The following is a 23623-nucleotide window of genomic DNA, read 5'->3' as shown; positions in this document are numbered from 1 at the left end:
TTCAAGCATGGGGTGAACATTCCCGAGGGAGACACGGCCTCAGTGCCCTCAGGGACAACTTAGTGTGTGTGGTGGAGCTGGACCTTCTCAGACTGCTGCTCCTGTCGGCCTCAAAGTGCCTGTATCACTGCACAGGGACCCTTTCACTACAGCCTATAACCCTGATGTTGTGATTTGATTTGTTACTGGATGTAATCTATAATTATGTTGAGTATAATTCACAGGATATAGAAAACAATATTTGATAAGCTATGTGTTTGAAGAGGCAAACTCTGTCTAAAACTTATACAGAAATCTTGTAAAGTATATACACCAATAAAATATAACTTCCAATTTAAGAATTCTTTTGTTAGAAAGAAAAATGTAGTGTACACACTGAATTTACATTGGATCTAGAGAGAAAATGACAATAAAAATTCAGTTTTTAATGGCCTATTACCCAACTGTTTCTAAAAACAAAAGAAACAGAATAGTGCTACAAAAACATTAAGCCTACCGGCATGTAAAGAGATACATTTCAATTCATTCATGGTGCAAAATGAAGAAATAACAACATTTAACTGATTTAAAAGCTAATACTAAATCCCAGCATTATTGCATACATAAGCAGAATGTCAGCATAACATTAATTCTTAAAAGTGAATATACAAATGTGTATCCCAGCGACCTACTTTAAGCGTGAGTTACAGATGAACACGCTACGTTTTTCCTTTACAATGTCTCCTGTGGTTGTCAGTTTTCTGTAGAATTCTGCACAGATACTGTGATGTTAATGGTTGTGATTTGGTGTCTTATCCCATTTTTTGTTTTGTTTTTTATTTTTAAACAAAAGCATACAGTTTATTTGAGGGTGGAGGAGAGAGACAGACACCTACTCCGGATGAAGAGGGAGTATTTGAAAGGGAAATACTGTCATCACTGTTGGAGTCAGCAATTGCAGGGGAAATGATTACATACAGGACACAACTTACAGAATTATTTGTAATAGTCACCCAAAGAGTTAAATACAAGAAGTGCAAGAAATATGTCAGCACACTAAAGCCCTAGAGAATCCAGGCAAGGGCCAGGATCCCATGGCAATAACGTGCAGGAGTCCAGCGGAAGACCCGGAGCCCATGACTCATGGAAGTGTGTTTCACAGATGTAAGCTGGGAAGACTCACAGGTCAGTGCTGGAAGCCAGAAAATCTGTGCTGGTGGGATGAAAGGTCTGTGCCAGTAAGCTGAGGGTTCTGCACTGGAGCCAGGGAGCCAGGCTCAACGTAAGAACCAGAGCGCCCCTGTAAAGTCCCACAGCCGTCCTCAGCGACAGGGAGGTCCTGAGCTCCTCCAACGTGAGAACAGTTGAGTGAGAACAGTTGAGTTCGTATCAGGAAGCCGGAATGACAAGCTTGTCAAGATTGAGCAGCACAGGGGCTGGGGATTTAGCTCAGTGGCGTAAGCACCTGCCTTGCAAGCAGGCGGTCGTGAGTTCGATCCCTGGTACTGATAAAAATGTAAAAGACAAAAAAAAAAGATTGAGCAGCACACGTCTCCTCCTCCAGAGCCAGGAAGCGAAGCTCGGCGTACGGAGCAGAGCTCCCCAAAGGGAACCACAGCCATTCTCAGAGACAAGGTCCCGAGCTCCTCTGAGAACAACCAAGTTTTTAATCAGGGAAGAAGCTCAGCAAGCTCCTCCAGGAGAACCAACAGCACCAACGAACAGCACTCTTCCTCTCCAGGTCTCCCTTTAGATGCTGGCAAAAATAAACCTCAGGTGGGCACCATGCTGACACAGTTCAGCTGGTATTTAAGTTGACCCATCCGTTTTCAATCCACTGCACATCACTTTAAAAGTCAGAATTTGTATTTTCAAATTCAGAAAATACACCGTATTTATAGGGTGTAATATTATCCTTGCTTCCAGATATCTCCTCTGGGAATCTCAGAACATATCCCCGGGATAAAGGGTATTACTGTACTGTAATTCCTCCATCAGATTATCTATGTCACTGCCTGTCTGTCCGTGTCACGTTAAAGTCCACATTGTCACTCTCAAATACTAGACGGATTGAAATAACTTTGACATAGATTTGCAAATTGTGATTTAAGATGAGGAATAATCGGACTCTGGAAAACATGGCGGACAGACAACAGCAACTACTGAACGCTCTCTAAAGGCTCGGCTCAGAGGCCAGGAATGATGCGGACTAAGGAGATACGAACCAGTAGAGATATGCTCTGCTGACTCAGGAACGAACTGGGCCGAGAGAATCCAACTTGGAATACAGTCCTGGCGCTAAAACAGGAACAGAAAAATCTCGGTGTGGAGGCTCGACTCCGCGCCATTGGAAACCGCGGTTTGGATTTCCCGCCGCGCGGCGGCCGGCTACCTCCACAGCGGCTCAGCAAGGAGAGACGCAACCGCCGAGCTCGGGAACGGAGTCGGAAACGCGACGGATAGGAAGGAAGGCTGACTGGAGGCGAGGTGAGCGAGGAACTGACTCCCTACCACAGTCTGACTCCAGCCGAGGATTTTCTGGGCGCGGGCAGTCCTGTAAGAGCAGGGCGCGGCGGCAACTGCAGCCGCACGGTTCCCTCTCGGACGGGATTGGTGAAAGGTGCCTGGCCTGAGTGACGCTGCTGGCGGACTCCCTAGGCTGGCCTAACCCAGATCCCAGAGCCTGACGGTGGCCCGGAGGAGCGACCGACTTCCGCGTAGGCTGCCTCCTCCGCAACTCCCTGGGGCGCAGCGGTGAGCGGGAACAACTAGCCAGCGCAATTCGATCAAGCTGTAGCTGACAGGCAGGGAAGCCGGGCCTCCTGTGTAAGATTACATTTCATAAGGAACAGAAAATATGGGGAAGGGAAGCAACAAAAAAGGCTCCTCGACCCCCAATCCTGAGAATCAGGCAATAGTGGACACTGTACCAATATACATTAAGCGCCATTTAGAGAGCCTCATAGACCAATTCAGGAATGAAGTTATCAATGACCTGAAGCTAGAAGTATGCAGAATAGTTAGAGAAATGCTAAGCACCACCCAGGAAAAAGCAGATGGTGGAGTGGAAGAACAGAAAAAGAGGGGAGAATTGCTTGATGGAGAAAACAGAGAAAGCATGGAGTATGTGAAGCAGGTGCAAAGGGACTATCAAGAAATCAAGAAGTCTACCCAAGACTGGCATAACAGCTTGAAAGAAACTAAGGACAGACTATCTGAATTGGAGGGCAGACTTGAAACATGGGAGAATGAAATGAAAAACTTCTTAAAAATAACAAAGAAACACACAGCAATAATACTAAGACAAGAAGATGATAAGAGGATCCATAACTTAAGGATTAAGAACATAAAAGAAGAAGTAGGGACACAAACAAGTGAACTACAAAAGCTACTCACAGAAATAATCCAGGAGAATTTTCCTAATTTAGCAAAAGGTAAAGATACTCAAATGTATGAGGCATACAGGACCCCAGCTACCTACAACCCTAACAGAGAAACACCCAGACATATAATAATAAAAATTCCAGAAATTCAATACAAGAACAGAATATTAAAAGCTGTAAGAGACAAGAAACAGATCACTTACAAGGGAAGACCCATCAAAATTACAGCAGATTTCTCTTCACAAACCATCAAATCACGAAGAGCATGGGGGGAAATAACTCAAGCTTTGAAAGATAATAATCTACAGCCAAGATTGAGATATCCTGCACAACTGTCCCTGGAAATTGATGGAAAAACGAGGTGCTTCCAAGATAAAGAGGAACTGGGGGAATTTGCAACCACCAATTCAACCCTACAGAAAGTATTGCAGGATATTCTAAAAAAAGAAAAATACAAAGAACCCAGAAATAGGGGCGGGGAGGCCACAACGAATAGAGCAGAGAACAAAACGAAGAAGACAAACTGACAGCTACTGACAGAAAAAGAGCTCAACAGAAATGAGACAGAGAAGATTGGATGATAGGAACAGCTTTTTTTGGAGAAAATGACATCTTAATAGGTAATGCTGATTTAGTACCATCTTTTTTTGAAGTCTCATCTAGCTTTTGTTCTTCTGTCTCCAATGGTCTAAACAGGTTGTAGCTTATTGGATTTTGTTATGTACGATAGTATAAGAAAAAACCTTTTAAAGACAAGGAGATTATACAGAGACCATTGTTCATTTTCTGTTAGTCGATTCTAAATACTCTATAATGCTGTCATTCTCTTAAATGGATTTACATTGTTTTGATATACTTAATGCTACAGTATATGAAGTTGTACTCAAGGACTTCAGGGAGGGAGTCAATATGGTAACCATTTTTGGGTCAGGATTAGCTGGTGGTGAAACACTATTCTGCTTAAATGGTTATGTTTTGATCTGCCCTGTTTCGCTGTTATGCCCTCTTTTTTTCTCAATCTCCACTCCATTATTTACTTTTTTATTTTTATCCATTTAATTACAGGGAAAAATATAGCAGGATATAATATAGTAACCCACTTTGACTTTCTATTATCTCGATTTGAAGCCCTGTATTACTCTCACCATCTTGTTTTTGACTGAGGTTCCTATATTCTGTTTTGCTGGATAGTATCAGGTTCGAAAGTTTAGGCATCAGCTGAGAAGATAATGAGATTCATTATAACGCCCATTCTCGTTGACTTTTATCTACTTTTGAAGACCTACAATATCTCCAATGTTTTGGTTTTGCCGGTTTTATTCTTTACGGTTTTGTTCAATTGTATTACAACTAATGATATAGGCAATTCTATTAGAAATAGCGGGAGGCATTATGGTAACCATTGTTGATCACCTTGTATTGTGTTTTTTATATTATCTATTATGTCCACCCTTTTGACTTGACCGATTCTGTTCTGTTATGTCACATTTGGTTTTACTCTCTTCCAAAAAAGCAACAAGAACTGTGGGAGCAATGAAACCCAAAATGTGTAATAGTCACTGTACAAAAGAGAGGAAAAGAAAGTGCTCTAAACTATATAACTGCATGTATATTTAAAAGTATAAGATAGAAAATGATATCACAGAGTTTTATTGGATCATTGAACAGAACTGTTTGCAGTATCATTGTTGGAATGTCTACAAGCTTTAATTTTGTGACTTGAACAATTATTTCTAAGATGGCAATATGTAATCCATTAACTAGTGATTTCCTACTGCGCATTTTTTTATTCTGTAAACCTGTATAACTTGTACCCCTTCACTGTTTTTTTTTCTTTCTTTTCTTTTCTCCTTAAATAAAAATTAAAAAAAAAAAAAAGATGAGGAATAATCTTACTACAAAGCCTTTTTAATAAAACAAGTTTCTTCATGAAATCATTGCTCCTAAAATCTTTGCCAGCTTTTCCTCAGACAAAGGCTTTCTATTGAGAAAATATAAAGAACTCAAAAAAAATCAGTCCTCCCAGATTTAAAGATCCAACCCAAAAATGGACAGCAGAGATGAACATACACTTCTCAGATGAACAAACACAAACAGAAAATAAATACATGAAAAAATGTCCAACATCACTTGTCATCTGAAGTTGCAAATTAAAACAACACTGAGATTCCACCTCACCCCAGAAAGAACGGCTGTTACCAAGAAATCAAGCACTAACAAATGCTGGAGGAGCTGGGTGGGGGAACCCTGTTCCACTGTTGGTGGGAATGCAGACTGGTACAACCACTGTGGAAATCAGTGTGGCGATTCCTCAAAGAACTAGGACTACAGGGCCTATTAGACCAGCTATTCCCCTTCTGAGTATCCTCCCAAAAGAGTTAAAAATATCATACCACAGTGGTATATGTGTATCCATGTTTACTGCAGCACAGTTTGTAATAGCCAGATTTTGGAAACAACCTAAATGTCCATCGACTGAGGAATGGGTAAAAAAATATATATATTTTTCTACAATGGAGTACTACTCAGCCATAAAGAAGAATAAGCTGGACACTTATAGATAAATGGATTCACCTTGAGAGCATACTCATTAGTGAAATAAATATGACACACATGTGTAAACATTATTGCTTCATTAGTGTGACAAGCTGAAAGAACAAACATGTATATGTGTAGGTATAGAGAAAATAGTTAAGATAGTTGTGCTACTGATTTCTCTGGGTTCACTAAAGAGAAAGATTTGTGCTGGTTTGTTCAGACAATTGAATGCAGATGTCTTGTGCTTTGGTGAATGATTTGGGGATAACAATGCACAATGTGAAAAAAAAGTGCGCAATGTGTGTGTCATTGCTGCCCCCTGATTGACATGTTTTGAAATTTTGTTGTAGTTTTCTTCTTCTCCTTCTCCTCCCCCTTTTTAATCCCTGAATAAAGTGGATTGGGGCGGGGAAGAAATCAGTAGCTCCTGACACTGAAAACAGCCAAACAGAAGCTGAGTGAGTCCTCAGGTAGGACTGAACTAGAGTTCTCTGAAACCACACTTCGGTAGCCAAGCCTTCTCGACAGTCTTGGCTTGGCGGATTATTCTGGTACGTTCTGTCCTCTGAGCATCTCTATGTTGTCCAGCAGTTCCCTAATTGCACTATGATTTAGAAAACCTGAGCTGCTCGCTGTACTAAAGACTCCCGTTAGTCCGTGAGTCCTCCTCATCTGTACGTCTCTCTACAGCCGCACTTAACCTGCTGTCTAGCAGACATGCAATTGCTTGTTCTGTGTCTGCAACTGTGTTGTTTAAATTAGATATTATTGGTTCACTTGAGATACACACAGTGACCGCATTCATTGAAGAGAATTTGCACCTGTACATGATGTGACTTGGATTTTCTCCTGCGTTCCCCTACCCGGCCTTCAGCCCCTCCTGCCCTCCCATTTAAAAGCTTCATTTCCATGTTTCCCTTCCTTTCTCATTTTTTTCCCCTTTCTGTGTTTTCCTTTCCCTGTCCCATTTGTCTTGTTCTGCTCCCCTTTTAAACATTTTCCTCCTATTTCAAAATATACTTCGGTCACTATTTAAACTTGCAGTTTCGCACAGCAGAGAATTAATGCAGTATTCACGTGTGCCATTTATTTCTCTTAAGAGTATGCGCTCAGGATGCATCCATTTTCCTAGAAATGTCTCAGGTTCATCCTTGACGGCAGAGGAGTGCTGTGTTGTCCAAAACCCCGTCTTCTTACCCATTCACCAGCTGATGCGTGCCTCCACTTTCAAAGGTTAACTACTGAAAGACGCACAATGCTGATACAGCTCGCAGTCCCAGCCCCTGCCTGCCTGCCTCCTTCCTGCCTGCGCCTTGTCCTCCCCTCTCCGCCAACTCGCGCTGCTCGTCACTCACAAATGCCAGCCACTGATCCAGGTGCTTGAGAAACAGCCATTTAAAAGAACTATAAGATGTCATTCCCGTGGAATTTGCCTTTTACTCTCACCAAGCACCAGACGCAGCTTTCCAAGTGAGGGTAGATCTGCCGGCTGTGTAGTTGCCACCTTGAACTGAACTGCACTCAGGGACCATTTTGCCGTACTAACCTGTGTAATGCGTGATGTTAAACACAAACACATGTGTAAATCTTCATGGTGTTTCCGCAGGGTATCACAGATCGAGCAGAATTGAAATTTTTTATTTTTTCAGAGACCATAGTTTTGGTTAGCATAGGTCAGTGATGGCAAACCTTTTAGGGCTCTCGATGGTCACAGCTCACCAAGGCGAGCGTACCGCGGGTTCGTCACCACAGCCATGAGCTATAGCAACTTAAACTTCAATAGTGCATCAGGGAAATTTTTCCCTTTTGATTTCCTTTAAGAGTCAGGCTGTGCAAATGTATGTAGTAAGGCGTAGGAAATGGTAGAAATGATGAGCGTTGCTCTGCTAAAATCTTTGAGTTCCAATTTATTTTGAAAATGCTGACAGTCAAATCATATGCCTGTGGGCTTCGTTCGTGTCTTGGAGCATTCCTGAGACCTCACAGAAGTTCTGTCTTCTCAATCTAGTTTTGCAAAGCTAATCAACTACAAATATTATTACCGTTATCATCCTCTTCACTTATTGGTAAGGTTGAGCATGATTTTGCATAGCTTTTGGCCACTTGTCCTTTTGGGGGGAAACTAGCACTTTGTGCCCTTTGCCATTTGCTGTTGAGCCGTTTGTCTTGTTCTTATTAATTTTGTCCAGTTGGAACAAGTTCTACATGTATTTTGAATATGAATCCCCCCCTTTTTTTGAGTGTGTGTATTATTAGGGATAAAACCCAAGGGCGCGCTAACACTGAACTTCATCCTCGACCACTTTTTAAGCTTTTTATGTTGAGACTGTCTCCTTGAGTTGCCCACACAGGACCTCATCTTGCAGTCCTCTGTATTAGCCTCCCCAAGTGCTGAGTTGCAGGGACACACTGCCATGCCCAGGGAATGTCAATCTTTTGTCTGTTGTACGTTTACAAATACTTTAGGTTAGTATTTGTCTTAGTTTTTTATATTATATTTCACTGTTAAATTTTACTTATATTTTAAGCACTCAAATTTATCCCGTATTTTCTTTATGGCTTCTGACATCCGTCTCATTTTGCAAGGAATTCTCATGCCAAGGCTATAAAAATATTTGCCATAATTTATGGGGTTTAAAAATATTTTGATCATTAATTCACTTAAATATATTTTATTTCCTGAGACCTCACAGAAATTCTATGTATGGTGTGTGGTAGGGATTAGCTTAGTTATTCTTTTTCCTTTAATTGATAGCCAGTTGCCCCAGGGTTATTTCTAAGTGTAGTCCATCTTTTCCTTAATGGTTTGGGATATTATTGTTATAAATAATTTTCCACATATATTTGATTCTTTCTGAATTCCGCTCCACTGTTAGTCTCCTCATGTAGTATTACCGCACATTTTGAAACTGCAGTAGCTGGCCGTGGTGGTGTGCTATGCTCCCAGCACTCGGGAGGCTAGAACAGGATCACCTGGAGTTTGAGGCCAGCCTGGGCTCCCTAGTGAGTTCAAGGCCACTGTAAACTACAGAGCAAGAACCTACCTTTAAAAAAAAAACCTACAACAGCTTCTTAATAAATTTTTGTTAGTTTTTTTGTTTGTTGTTTGTTTGTTTTTTGGTACTGGGGAAATCAACTCCTGACCTTGCGCTTGCCAGGGAAGTGCTGTGCCACTGAGGTGTATCCCTAATCCCTTAATAAATTTTGAAATCTAGAATGATATCAGTTATTTTCTTTTCAGTTTATAAATGTATTCTTTCCACATGAACATAAAAATCAGTTTTCCGATTTAAAGAAAGTTTTGGATTGAAATAAAATAAAGTTAAATAAATGACTCTTTCCTACCATTTTAATACTTTTTTTTTTTTTTGGTCTTTTTCCTTTTTATCGGTACCGGGGATCGAACTCACGACCGCCTGCTTGCAAAGCAGGCGCTTATGCCGCTGCGCTAAATCCCCAGCCCCATTTTAATACTTTTAAAAGACACTAAATTTTGAGCATGTTATGTTTGAGATTTTGATGAGATTTCTATTGTTATAAAGAGAACCAGGGTTTTAGGGTCCGAGAGCCCTTAAATCTAGTTCTGCTGTTTATCGGCTGTTGAACTTGAGCAAGTTCCTTTTAGTGTAGTAGACCAGCTGCCTTCTGTACAGCTGGGTACTGCTTACTTCAAAGAGCTGTTCTTTTCCATTATATTATTAATCAGTTAATTTATTCTTCCAGAAACGTTTCATTCGTAGCGTTCAGCATGCAGTATAGTTAATTGGCTCAAAGTAGCTAGTTAAGTGCTAGCCATCATCACCACGAGGCGTCTTTAAAAGGAAGATTTGAGCTATTTCCAGATGAAATGACATGATACTAGCCTTTACTTCAGGATAACCGGAAAGGAAGGGAAGGGTGTAGCTGAAGCAAGGTCAGCCTTGGGTTAGAGATGCTTGAAGCCAGTATGTGTCCACGTGGTTCTTGATGCCATGCATGTTTTCCACTTGTATACGTTTGAAAATTCTCAAAAAGTTTGTTTAAATGCATTTTAGAAGCTGTTAAAATTGACAGCATGCCAACATTTATTATAAATACAGGACTGTGTAAATATTATTCTCTGTACTAGTCTGTATTTTTAAAACAAACCTCTCAGAGAGAAGGAAGGTTCCGCTGTCTTGTATCTCATGTGGGCGGGACAAAACATGATTGACATATCCACTATTTTATACCAACCTCAGTGTAAAACATACAGGATTTCCGCTTCTTAGATAAGATAGTTTTTAGTAATTAAAACTGTTCATCAGCAGACATGGCGTCTGTGAGACAGTTTCGCTCACACTTGAAGGCAGCTAACTGGAGGCCAGGTTGACCTCTGTGATCACTTCCAACTGAGTCTGTAAACCTGATTTTTTGAAAGTAAGAATGTCTCTCAGTTACTTTTCTCTTATGTTGAGACAAAATACCCAGCCCTCCAATTAAAAGAGAACAGATTTAGCTGGCTCACAGTGTGTAGAGGTTTCAGTCCACAGTCAGTGACTCCCGGAGAGGGGGGCGCGGCAGACAGGTCCTGCAGAGCAGAAACATTCATGGTGCGCAGAAGGAGGCAAAGTAGCAAAACAACGAAGCAGCCAGGAACAAACTGCAAGTGACAAGCAGCGACCCTCGTCCTCCCTCGCATCCTGTCAGGCTACGCTTGGGGCAGGTCGCACCGCACCCAAGATGGCACAGCTGTAGTCCTCGCAGTGCACCGTGAATCAGTCCCAGCAGCACATCCCTCATCCCAGCAGCACACCCTGGCCCCAGCCACCTCCTGAAAGCCCCACCATGAAGCACAAGACTTTGGGGACACATCTAGGTAGACGCCATTAGAAATGATGACAATCCCCTCTAGTCTTTATAAAACTGATTACGAAGAGTTAGTCATTTGACAAACATTTATAGGCAGTCTAGCAAGTAGATGGCATAATTTACCACGCAGTGAGGGAAATAAATGGCTGAAGAATGATTTTAGAAAAGTGTGATCGATGGCCGAGCTCTATTCAGACATCATCATGAGCTGAATGAGTTAATTCTGAAGAAGAGAGAAAGCTTCACACAAGGACTTCCGGGAGAACATGGCGGACAGATAACAGCAACTACCGGAGGCTCTCTGAAAGACTCGGCTCAGAAGCCAGGAATGGTGCGGACTAAGGAGACATAAGCAGGTGGAGATATGCTCTGCTGACTCAGGAACGAACTGGGCTGAGAGAAACCACCTTGGAATGCAGTCCTGGTGCTAAAACAGGAACAGAAAAGCCTCGGTGTGGAGGCTGGACCCCGCGCCATTGTAAGCCGCGATTTGGTTTCCCGCCGCGCGGCGGCTGGCTGCCTCTACAGTGGCCTGGCAAGGAGAGAGACGCGCAGAAGCTCTGAGAACGGCAATCTGCGAACGGCAGGAAGGTGTGCACTGACTTGTGGTGAGGTGAGTGAGAGAAACTGACACTCTACCACAGTTTGACTCCAGCAGAAGACTTTCTGGGCCCGAGCAGTCCTGCAGGAGCAGGGCGCGGTGGCGACTCCAGCCACCCATCCCCCTCTCGGGCGGGCTTGGTGAAAAGTGCCTGGCCTGCGTGACACTGCCGGCGGACCTGGTAGGCTGTCCCAACCCAGATCCCAGAATCTGACGGTGGCCGGGAGGGGAGAAGCGAAGGCTGCCTGGTCCGTAACTAACTGGTGCGCAGCGGTGAGTGGGAACACCTAACTGGCGCAATTCGATCAGGCTGTGGCTGACTGGGAGAGAAGCTGGGCCTCTTATATAAGCTTGCATATATAAGGAACAGAGAAGAAGAGGCAGCATGGGAAGAGGCAGCAACAAGAAAGGCTCCTCGGCCCCCAATTCTGAGAAACAGGCAATAGCAGACACCGCACCAATACACATAAGGCACCATATAGAGAGCCTCATAGACCAATTCAGGAATGAAGTTATCAACGACCTGAAGCTAGAAGTATGCAGAATAGTTAGAGAAATGCTAAGTACCACCCAAGAAAAAACAGGTGGTGGAATGGAAGAACAGAAAAAAAGGGGAGAATTGTTTGATGGAGAAAACAGAGAAAGCATAGAATACGTGAAGCAGGTTCAAAGGGACTACCAAGATACTAAGAAGTCTATAGAAGACTGGCATAACAGCTTGAAAGAAACTAAAGACAGACTATCTGAACTGGAGGGCAGACTTGTAATATGGGAGAATGAAATGAAAAACTTCTTAAAAATAACAAAGAAACAAACAGCAATAATACAAAGACAAGAAGATGATAAGAGGATCCATAACTTAAGGATTAAGAACATAAAAGAAGAAGTAGGGACACAAACAAGTGAACTACAAAAGCTACTCACAGAAATAATCCAGGAGAATTTTCCTAATTTAGCAAAAGGTAAAGATACTCAGATGTATGAGGCATACAGGACCCCAGCTACCTACAACCCAAACAGAGCAACACCCAGGCATATAATAATAAAAATTCCAGAAATTCAATACAAGAACAGAATATTAAAAGCTGTCAGAGACAAGAAACAGACCACTTACAAGGGAACACCCATCAGAATTACAGCAGATTTCTCTGCACAAACCATCACATCACGAAGAGCGTGGGGGGAAATAATTCAAGCTTTGAAAGATAATAATCTCCAGCCAAGATTGAGATATCCTGCACAACTGTCCCTGGAAATTGATGGAAAAACGAGGTGCTTCCAGGATAAAGAGGAACTGGGGGAATTTGCAACCACCAATTCAACCCTACAGAAAGTATTGCAGGATATTCTAAAAAAAGAAAAATACAAAGAACCCAGAAATAGTGGCGGGGAGGCCACAATGAATGGAGCAGAGAACAAAATGAAGAAGACAAACTGACAGCTACTGACGGAAAAAGAGCTCAACAGAAATGAGACAGAGAAGATTGGATGATAGGAACAGCTATTTTGGAGAAAATGACATCTTAATAGGTAATACTGATTTAGTATCATCTTGTTTTGAAGTCTCACCTAGCTTTTGTCCTTCGGTCTCCAATGGTCTAAATAGGCTGTATCTTATTGGATTTTATTATGTACAATAGTATAAGCAAAAACCTTTTAAAGACAAGGAGATTATACAGAAACCATTGTTCATTTTCTGTTAGTCGATTCTAAATACTCTGTAATGCTGTCATTCTCTTGAATGGTTTTACATTGTTTTGATATACTTAATGCTACAGTATACGAAGTTGTACTCAAGGATTTCAAAGAAAGAGACAATATGGTAACTACTTTTAGGTTAGGATTATCTGGTGGTGAAACACTACTCTGCTTAAATGGTTATGTTTTGATCTGCGCTGTTTTGTTGTTATGCCCTCTTTTATCTCAATCTCCACTCCACTATTTACTTTTTTATCTTTATCCTTTTAATTAAAGGAAAAAAATAGCAGGATATATTATAGTAACCCACTTTGACTTTTCATTACCTTGATTTAAAGCCCTGTATTACTCTCACCATCTGGTTTTTAACTGATGTTCCCCTATTCTGTTTTGCTGGATAGTATCAGGTTCGAAAGTTTAGGCATCAGCTGTGAAGATAATGAGATTCATTATGACGCCCATTCTTGTTGACTTTTATCTACTTTTGAAGACCTACAATGTCTCCAATGTTTTGGTTTTGTTGGTTTTATTCTTTACTGTTCTGTTCAATTGTATTATAACTAATGATATAGGCAATTCTATTAGAGATAGCGGGAGGCATTATGGTAACCATTGTTGATCACCTTGTATTATGTTTTTATATTATCTATTATGTCCACCCTTTTGACTTGACCGATTCTGTTCTGTTATGTCACATTTGGTTTTACTCTCTTCCAAAAAAGTAATAAGAACCATGGGAGCAATGAAACCCAAAATGTGTAATAGTCATGGTACAAAAGAGAGGAAAAGAAAGTGCTCCAAACTATATAACTGCATGTATATTTAAGTGTATAAGATAGAAAATGATATCACAGGATTTTACTGGATCAATGAACAGAACTGTTTGCAGTATCATTGATGGAATGTCCACTTTACAAGCTTTAATTTTGTGACTTGAACAATTATTTCTAAGATGACAATATGTAATCCATTAACTAGTGATTTCCTACTGTTCATTTTTTTTTCTGTAAATCTGTATAACTTGTACCCTTTCCCTGCTTTTTTTTTTCTTTTCTCCTTAAATAAAATTTTAAAAAAAAATGAAAAAAAAAAAAAAAAGAAAGCTTCACACAAGTGACATGTGGGTGATTCTTAAACCTTCACAAAACAAAAATATATTACTCACCGTACAGCAGCAAAAGTTACATGGCACCTTCAGACAGTGGACCTCTGTGGAGATATAAGATAGAGCAATAAGGTAAATAATGTGGAGCTGTCTCCAAGAGGTAACACTAGATGAATAGAATCAGAGTCAGAAATACGAACATAAAACGTCTTGACCATTTGGGTGGAACAGTTCTCTTGACTCAGGAATGTATCTAGCTACATATAACAGGTCTCAAAGAGTAGCATAAGAGAATACTGTAATTATTACCCCTCCAAAAAAATTCAAGAGGTTAAGGAAGGAACGTGTATCTCAGTGGTGTCTGAGCTTAGCATGTACAAGGGCCCAGTTCAGTCTGTAGCACACATGCGTGTGCATACACATACACACACAGGAAGAGAAAAGAAAAACGGTACGTCTACAGCTGTGCTCATGGGAATAGGGATCGCCTTCAAAACTTCTCAGGGGCTGGAGCTTCCTGCCTGCCTGCCCATCATCCCCAGCTGGGGGCTCTCTAGCACCCTTAAGTCTGTACTGTGCCTCTGGGAAGTTCTGTATCCCAGAAGAAGTAAACTCAAAATGCCTAAGTCACATAGCCAACTAAATCTGCCTCCTTAGATTAAGAACTTAGATTTCTCAGAAACCCCACCTAATGATTCTGCTTGCTCTTCCCGGACCTGACGGTGTCCTGCGGTCACCCCTAGCGGCACAAGGTGCAGGGGGGTCTTCCTAAGTGAGCACACAGCCAGGAGTGTCAGTAAAGAGGGCAGACCGAGCAGGTAGCCAGCGAGGGCTGCTGTGTGTATTTCTGAAGCTTAGGATGCTTCAAAAGTCTGTGCAGAAATAATGAAAGAAAATGACCAGATGAGAAGTAGAAATTGTCTCTATTGAAAGAAAGTGATTTGGTAACCAAAAAATACTGTATTAGAGATTTATTTTTTATTTCATGAAATAATGCATCAAATCAAACTAAAAGAATAGCACAGTGTGCATCATTGTATTCAAAGCAGTTGTGATGAGTACAAGACATAAACCAAAAAGATTATAAAAACATCAGTCAAACCTTAGAGCTTCTTTCAATGTGGTAATTGCTTCATAAACAGTATTTTTGTGACTTTCCCATTCAAAACTGAGCATGAGAAATATCCAAGAATAGTAAAATATATGTGCATAAAACAGCATGAAGACTTCTGTTTGAAGTAATTTTTGAGACCCAGTTCTTGGAAAGTTTACTAGATGGCTGTGACTCCTAGTAAAGTAACAATAAGGTGCAGTGTCCCAGACATCTCATTCTGTTACCACTTCCCTGTCACCATTCCGTTGATCTGGACTTCTTAATCTGATGATGAAATTAGAGAAGTTGATCAAACAGCACTAGGTAGTGGAATTAAAGAATAGGTTTAAAAGCCCAGTGTGATGGCACACGCTTGTAATCCCAGCACTCAGGAGGCTGAGGCAGGAGGATCACCGTGAGTTCAAGGCCAACCTGAACTGCACAATAAGCTGCTCAGGCTGGGGATTTAGCTCAGCGGCATAAGCGCCTGCCTTGCAAGCAGGCAGTCGTGAGTTCGATTCCTGGTACTGATAAAAAAGAAAAAGACAAAAAAAAAGCTGCTAATGTGACTAGTTCTTATAAAACAATAACAAATCTTTCTTTCCTAGTCTTATTCCTTTTATTTCTTTCTCTTGTGTAATTGCTGTAGTTTGTTTCCAGAACTATTTGGAACAGTAGTGGAGATAGTGAACGTCCTTGTCTTTGTTCCTGATTTTAGAGGGATTTTAGAGTTTTTGACCAGTTAGTTTGATGTTGACTGTTGGTTTGTAATAGATGCCTTTGATCAGATTAAGGTATTGACCATCTATTCCAATTTTTTTAAGTTTTTGTGAGACGATGTTGGGACTTCGTCAGATGGTTTTTCTGCATCTATTAAGATGATCAGGTGAAAAAAACGATCGGGTGGTTTCTGTCCTTGGTTCTCTTAATGGGGTTTGTTATGTTTATTACATTTATCCCCCCTGGGATGAATCCTACTTGGTCATGGTATATAATCTTGATGACTTGCTGCATTCTGATTGCCAGTATCTTATAGAGGATTTTGCATCTATGTTCATTAAGGAGATTGGCCTATAGTTCTCTTTTTTGGTTGGATCCTCTTCTGGTTTTTGGTGTCAGGGTAGTGCTTGTTTGCAGGAATAGTTTACAAGTGTGCTTCCCTTTCAGTTTCATTAAAAAGTATGAGGAACAGTGGTATTAAATCTTCTCTAAATTTCTTGTACAGTTCAGCAGTGAGGATCTGGGCTTTTCTTTGTTGGTGGCTTTTTAATTCTTTAGTTCTATTTACTGGTGCTGAGTTATTTAGAATTTGTGTATCTTTTGGCTTTGGTAATTCATATGTATCAAGGAATCCATCCATTTCTTAGGCATTTTCCATTTTATTAAAACTCAGATCTCAAAGCAGGGATTGATGATTTTTTGGACCCCTGCAGGATCTGTTATGATTTCACCCCTTTCATTCCAAACTGCAGAGATTTGAGTCTTTGCTTTCCTTTTCTTAAAAAATAAGATTAGCTAAGGGTATGTCCCTCTTATTTAATCTTTCAAAGAACCAACACTTCAATCCATTGATTCTTTGTATTATTTTCTTAGTCTCAATTGCATTAATTTTGGCTCTAATCTTTCTAATTTCCTTCCTCATATGAATTTTGGATTTAACTTGCTGTTGTTTTTCGTGTTTGAGATTCAACATCAGGTTATTTCAGCTCACTTAGTTTTTCTGATGTGATAATTCTCTGCTATAAATTTCCCTCATAGGACTGATTTTGTCACGTCCCATGATTTCCAGTATGTCTTGTTGGATTATCATTTAATTTTCAAAACTTTCTAATTTCTTCCTTAATTTCATTTGTGACCCATTGTAGTGAGGCCATTTGTTCAAAGGTGTGTTCATCTCTGATTCTATTTCTTTGTTGATTTTTTTGTCTAGTTGACCTATTTGTGACAGTAGAGTATTTCAGATGTATTACAATTATTATTTGATTCTTCAAGTCCATTAATATTTGTTTTATATAGTTGGGTGCACTGGTATCTGATACACATGTATTTATGATTGATATCTCTTAATTATACTATTTCTTAATGCAGTTGCCTTCTGTTCAGCAAATCCTTGGCTATTTGCCTGTTTTATCTTCTAGCAGATTGTTTCTGTTTTAATATTTAGATCTTTAATCCATTTTGATTTTTGTTTAGTTCAGGGTAAGGTACAGTGTATGGGCCTAGATTTAATCTTCTGCATGTGGATAGCCAGTCTTTCTGGCACCATTTATTAAAGAAGCTATCTTTCCTACAGTGTATATTTTTGGCTCCTTTGTCAAAGATAAATAGTTTGTTATGATTTATAATAGGTGTCCCCTCAGAGTGTTTTAGACTCACAGGTAAGGCTCTTGGGAAGCCACTGGGTCGTCTACTGAGGGTTTAGAGCTCGGTGATGTTTGCTGGGAGGTGATGCCTGGTGGGAAGCAGGGAGTCACTGTGGCGTGGCCTGGAGGGGTGCGTGTGTGTATAGCCCTCCCCTCCCTTCCTCTGCTGCCTGGCACTTCCCTGCCCACAGCAAGCCTCTTCTGCATGCCTCTCTGCCCCGCCACTCTGCCCTGTGAAGTCTGAAATCTCTACAAACTAAAAAGTAAGATTCGCCTTTCTTTCCTCCTCTAATTCTGGGTTATTTTGTCTCCGCAATGAGAAAGTAACTAAAGCACAGTCAGATGTGTTGAGTTTGTCTCTGCATCCTCCATGCCGTTTCATTGGTGCCTCAGGTGGCACCACTATGCCCGCCTTCCACAAAATGTTTTTTTATTACGGCCCATTTCTCCCAGCTCTGACTGCTGCCTGAGCTCTCTTCCTTTGCAAGGAAAAATGGTTCAAACATACAGGTTAGTGGCAATCTCAACCTGCTTGTTATATTTAGTAAGCAGGGCAGGGGTCCAGAAGCATTTTTTCCCCTTATTTTAAGCTGTTCTGTTATGTTTAGCCCAAATTCATACGACTTCTTTTAAAACTTTCTAGGAGTTCTAGGCATCTGACTGGAATGCTCTCCGTGCCCCACAAGCCATGTCCCTGGTTTGTTCTGAACCCAGGGCTGCACAAGTCACGTGGCCCCGCCTAGCAAAAGTGTGGAGAGGGCCACATAGGAGCATGGAAGTCCAGAGACACAGCTTGCATATGGCGCCATATGATGTTAGGTGCCATCAGTTCCCAACTCTGCACTGCTGGGTGTCCTTGGAAAGTCATTTGACTTCTGCATACCCATTTTCCCACCTATAAAGGGGTTAATAATACCTCTAGGAGGGTTATTATAAGGTTTTAAGTCTTTAGTCATTGGATTTTTTGTGATTATAAAACTAATACTTTTGTCATTATACAAATGTATGAACTGTAGAAAAATACAAAAAAGGGGAACAAACATTTGGAATCCCATCTGACACAACGGTTAAAAGAGATAATGTACATAAAGTACTTGGACTTGTGTCCGACAGATGATAATTCCACTCGAATTGGTATTCCATTAGATACGATCAAAGAGTCCCCAAAATCTTGACATTACAAGAGGGCAGAGTGTCTCCATAGAGCCGTGGAGGGTGACTCCACTGGCAGCGCCCCTCGAGGACATTTCGGTGACACGGGGGATAGCAAGTGGGCATGTTTAGAGAGAAAGGTGTCAGGATCTGCTTGGAGATCTGAAATACTCAGTAGGGGGCCTCTGTTAAAAATGTTCATTGAAAAGAAATAATCCCCCTGAAAGAACCTGTAGAATATTTTATTATTAGAAACTGAAAGCTGACATTAATGATGAAATAAATGTTTGGGGGCCAGGGGTTTGTTCAGTGTTGCAGCGCCTGCCTGACAAGCATGACGTCCTGAGTTCAAATCCCAGTGCCGCCCCACCACCACCGATGATATGCTTGGTACCCAAACAGGTCTTATTTTATGTTTTAGTCAGAGAAGTTTGGCAGAGATCACAGAACTCATCCATACTGCTCTCCTTGTGCATCGCGGGATAGTAAATTTAAATGAATTGCAGTCTTCGGATGGACCCCTGAAGGACATGCAGTTTGGAAATAAAATAGCTATCCTGAGTGGAGACTTTCTTCTAGCAAATGCCTGCAATGGACTGGCTCTGCTACAGAACAGCAAGGTAAACGTGGACCGGGCTCCCGCCGCCCGGCTGGTTCAGGGCTGCTGCCTCCTGCCCCGCTTCCCCTTTGGCAAGGCGCTCAGGAGAGCCCTGATAGAGACGATGTTGGCAGGAGGAGTTGTAAATGCTAGAAAAGAGTTCGGAATTTAATTTCTATTTTTTTTCTCATTGTGGGTAAAATTGTTTATTAATTATAGGATAATGTTAAATATGCAAAAGCTAAACTGCATAAGTAAGTCTTATTTATAACCTCACTAGCCAGTGGATTCGTTAATATGTTGATGTATTTCCCTCGGCTTGTGTTGTGCCTCATTCACACCTTTATAAATAGGGGTACATTTGTAACATGGGTGAGCGCTTCATTATGTCTAAAGTTTTGTTCTGTTCTGCTTTATTCTGTCTCATTTTTCCCACTTCATGCTACGATGTGGGCTTTTCCCACAGCATAGTAGTAGCATTTTCATACAGTTTTTTTTTGGAGATCTCACTCTGCATTTCAGGCTGACCACAGACGTCACTGATGCCACGGCTGGCCTCAACCTCGGGGCGCTTCCCTTGCCTCAGCCCCCCCCGTGTTGGGGTGACAGGTGTGCGCCACACACCCAACTTTCATACACTTTTCAGTGACTGCGTGATATTTAGATATTACGTCATTTAAAAAATTCCTCCCACTCAGGAGGCTGATGCAGGAGGATCGCTGGAGTTCAAGGCCAGCCTGGGCTACATAGTGAATTCCGGTCGGGCCTGAACCGCATAGTGAGACCCTGTCTCAAAAAACAAAAAAAAAAAAACCAAATTCCTTATTGTCCAACATTTATTGTGCTTCATATTTATTACTATCACAAATAGACTCATAAGACATATTTTTATATATAGGCTTTCTCCATTGAAGATTATTTAATGTATTTAAGAGATACTTGAGGGCTGGAGGCGCACTGCAGTGTCAGGGCGTTTGTGCAGGCCTGGGTTCAACTCCCAGCACCACAAGGAAAGGCAAGGAGAGGGTAGAAAAGAAGTACCTGAGAGCACTCTACAGGATTTAAACAGGTTTAACATCCTTGACGCATTTTGCTAAGCTGATTTCTGGAAAAGTTACAGAGTGTTCCTCATCCGGCAGGATTGATGTCAGCTATAAGGCGGCACTGGCCTAACCAAGGGAGAAGTTCGTTGTCCCTCTCCTGAGCTCCCACCTTACCGCTCTGCCAGCTAGTCTCACCAGTCATGGCCCAAGATGCTGCCATCAAGTCTTCTCCGGTCACCAGGCACAAGGAGGAGAAAGGGCAAAGAAGGGCAGATCTCTTTCCCTGAGTCCAGCCGAGGCACAGCTTAGTTTGTGAAGGACAGTCTCAGTGCAGACCGGCTGGGTCTGAGTCCCACATGACTCGGCTTCTGTTCCAGTTTTTCTTTTTTTTTTAATAAAGACGTATTACTAATAATTACATTAGAATAACGAGGACAGGTTTGACAGATTTCCTCTTTGTTTTTGTGGCCTCTGCCTTAGTTTTGTCTAGTGTATTCTAATGGAATTGTGAGGCCCTTATGCAGGGAGAGTTCTCACTTTAAGGTGGTGTTAAATCTAAAAGAAAACCAGCAATAACTTGCCCTTTCCTAGCCCTTTTGGCCACAGGGTGACTACCTCTTAGCCAAGGAAGGAACGCAGGCGGTGGCTGGTACCGCGGCGTGCAGCCCGCCACGGGCTCCCGGAGACAGCTGGCACTGCCCTATCGGGAGGCGGGGACGCTGCAGCCCACCTGGTGTGAACGCGACTCGTGCCTGGCCAGCGAGCCACACAGCGACACTCGTGGGACACACAGGTCTGACGCTTGTAAAATACTGATGTGTGCAAAAGTAGGACTGGTCAGTTCTGCCGTAGAGCGGATAGTGGACTGAGCACGCTTGCCTGCATCATGTAAATCCGTAACAACTGTATTGCTGACAATACTGTAGTTTTTGCAGTTAATCCATTTGGCAGCCATAAGTCAAAAAAATTCAAATGTTTATTTTCTTTTAATTTTTGTTTCTCAAGAGAGTTGAGAAGAAATGTGTAACTTACCCAAAATGTTTATTGACATTTGCTAACCACGGTAGAGACCATTACGGTATCACTGACCAACTGCATAAAAACAGGAAGTCAAATCTGCTGGAAAAGTATCAGGATCTTTTTCAAAATCTAGCAGTTAAACTAAGAAAACTCACTAAAGATCATGACTTAACACATGCAGCTGCAGAATGTGTGTGTTACATACACGCCGCTCTGTGAAACGGCTTTTACTTAGAGGCATAACTGCTCTTGTAAGTTGCCGTTAGTCACTTGGAACCACACGTCCTCATGTCACACAAGGAAATGGGGGCTGTAATTCCGGTGCTTTTGGACCCATGAGTGGAACTGTGCAACCATAAAGCACAGCTTTAGTTGTGCCATCAGGTGCTTCAAATAATCAACTCATTCAAGCTAATCCTAAAATTGGTTTGAATTTTTTTCTTCTACCTGAATGGGAGAAGAGTATGAATGGGATCAAGCAAAAGCTTTTGGAAGCTTTACAAGTGAGATTGAAAATTCTGTTTAAAAGTGCAACATTGAAAGTGAAATTATTACTTTATGATAACTGTACAAGTACAGATTTTGGTGAAGCACGTGATTGTGGTAAAAACAATATCCTTACTACCGTAAGAAATCTGTGTAGTAGTTGGAATTGTTTGTGGCACACGTATGATTTATTATGCCATCCAAATACCAACAACATTCTTCTGAAATATAAGCTGTGGCCACTTTAACATTTACAAGTATCTTAGAGTCCAAGTGCCTGATGGTAAATTTTGTGAGATGCAGATAGGGTGGAGTGCAAAAATACACGTCAGCATAGCCGTATGTATGTTGTTTGTGAGATATTAATCAGATTTTAGAAAATCTCTATAAATCAGCCTGTGTCTAGCAATCGTATAGAACGTTGTCCTAAATGAGTCGTCAAATGAGTAGTGACTTTTTTTGTACCAGCAATTAGGAATCTTAACTACACAACAAACAACACCAAATGAGATTTTTGGGGAAAAAAGTCCTCCATTAGAAAATTTCCCTACAAACAGAGGAAGCAGCTGAACAAATCATATACAAGATTAAAATTTTTAAATCTGTAGTTGTGATTTTAAATATCACACCTTAGCCGGGTGTGGTGGTACACTCCTATAATCTCAACACTTAGGAGAATTGCTGTGAATTCCAGGCCAACCTAGGCTCATAAGCAAGTTCAAGGCCAGCCTGGACTACATAGCAAGACCAAGACCCTGTCTCAAAAAAAAAAAGGGAAAGAAAAAGGAAATGGGCCACCGTGTGTGTATATACGTCCAGGTAATTATGTGAAGCCAGGCACGGTGCCATGCTTACAGTCCCAGCTACAGCAGCCCGAGCCAGGATGGTTGTAAGTCTAAAGCCGGCCCAGGCAACTCAAAACCCGTGTCTCAAACTAAAATTTAAAAATTAACTAGGGGCATAATTCAGTGGTAGCACACTTGCCTGTCCTGTTTAAGCCTCTGGGTTCAATTCCCACTACCTCAAAAACAAAAACAAACAACAACAACAACAACAAAAAGCCCCACCAGAACCATATTTGTACTTTCATTTTTTAGGGTTCAGATGATCGATATAGACATCTCTCATTTAACAACCGAGTCCTGTTCCTGTGGCTAGGTCACTGATTGAAGTTGTTGCTGAATGAGAAAATGTATATAGTTTGCGCATTACAATATTCAGAACAAAGAAATGATCAAAGGAAGCTCCAACTTGATGACTTTGGTTTTTTCATAATGCTTACAGAAAGTACTGTAAGATGTAACAGAACGTAAGACTATACTGCATTGTACAGTGCAATCAGCAAAAATTACACTACTGTGTAAACAAGGTACTGTACCAAAAAAAAAAAAAGACACTGACAGAAAAAAAATGGGGCTGGGCAAGGTGGCACAGTGCTGTAAGCCCAGCTGTTGGGAGGCCAAGGTGGCAGGATCACCATGCGTTAGGCCAGCCTGGGCTACAAAATGAGTTCAAAGCCAGCCTGAACTGCATAGCAAAACCCTGTCTCAAAAAGACAAAAAAGAAAAACAATAGGTCTTAAGCTCAAACAGTGGGTCATAAGTCTGAAATTCATTTAACAAATCATTAAATGAGGAAAACCCATATTTTAAAAGTTCCTTATTCTATTTTTCCTCATTTTAATGTATAAGTATATTTTATTTTTATTTCTTTTGAAATTTCATTCCTGATAGT

The 23623-nt window shown here is 41.2% G+C and overlaps 1 protein-coding gene across 7 annotated transcripts in view; it reads left to right on the top strand.

Annotated features, from left to right (window-relative positions):
• The window catches only part of Pdss2 (decaprenyl diphosphate synthase subunit 2), a 279546-nt gene that overhangs the window by 147461 nt on the left and 108462 nt on the right, over positions 1–23623 (top strand). For 6 of the 7 annotated variants that reach the window (XR_010048980.1, XM_063253957.1, XM_063253955.1 and 3 more), the window contains one exon: positions 19164–19362. Coding sequence is in view for 6 of the 7 variants with exons in the window: in XM_063253957.1 (XP_063110027.1) it covers positions 19164–19362 (199 nt within the window). In the remaining variant the exon portion in view is untranslated. Of the gene's footprint in view, positions 1–19163; positions 19363–20974; positions 21177–23623 lie in introns of all 7 variants that reach the window. The other variant, XM_063253959.1, reaches the window with a different exon arrangement.

Source organism: Cavia porcellus, unplaced genomic scaffold, assembly GCF_034190915.1.
Source record: "Cavia porcellus strain 051 isolate PalLab524CR breed Dunkin Hartley unplaced genomic scaffold, mCavPor4.1 scaffold_7, whole genome shotgun sequence".
Classification (NCBI taxonomy): domain Eukaryota; kingdom Metazoa; phylum Chordata; class Mammalia; order Rodentia; family Caviidae; genus Cavia; species Cavia porcellus.
The sequence above is the reverse complement of the archived record's forward strand: the minus strand, read 5'-3'. Positions and strand labels throughout refer to the sequence as shown.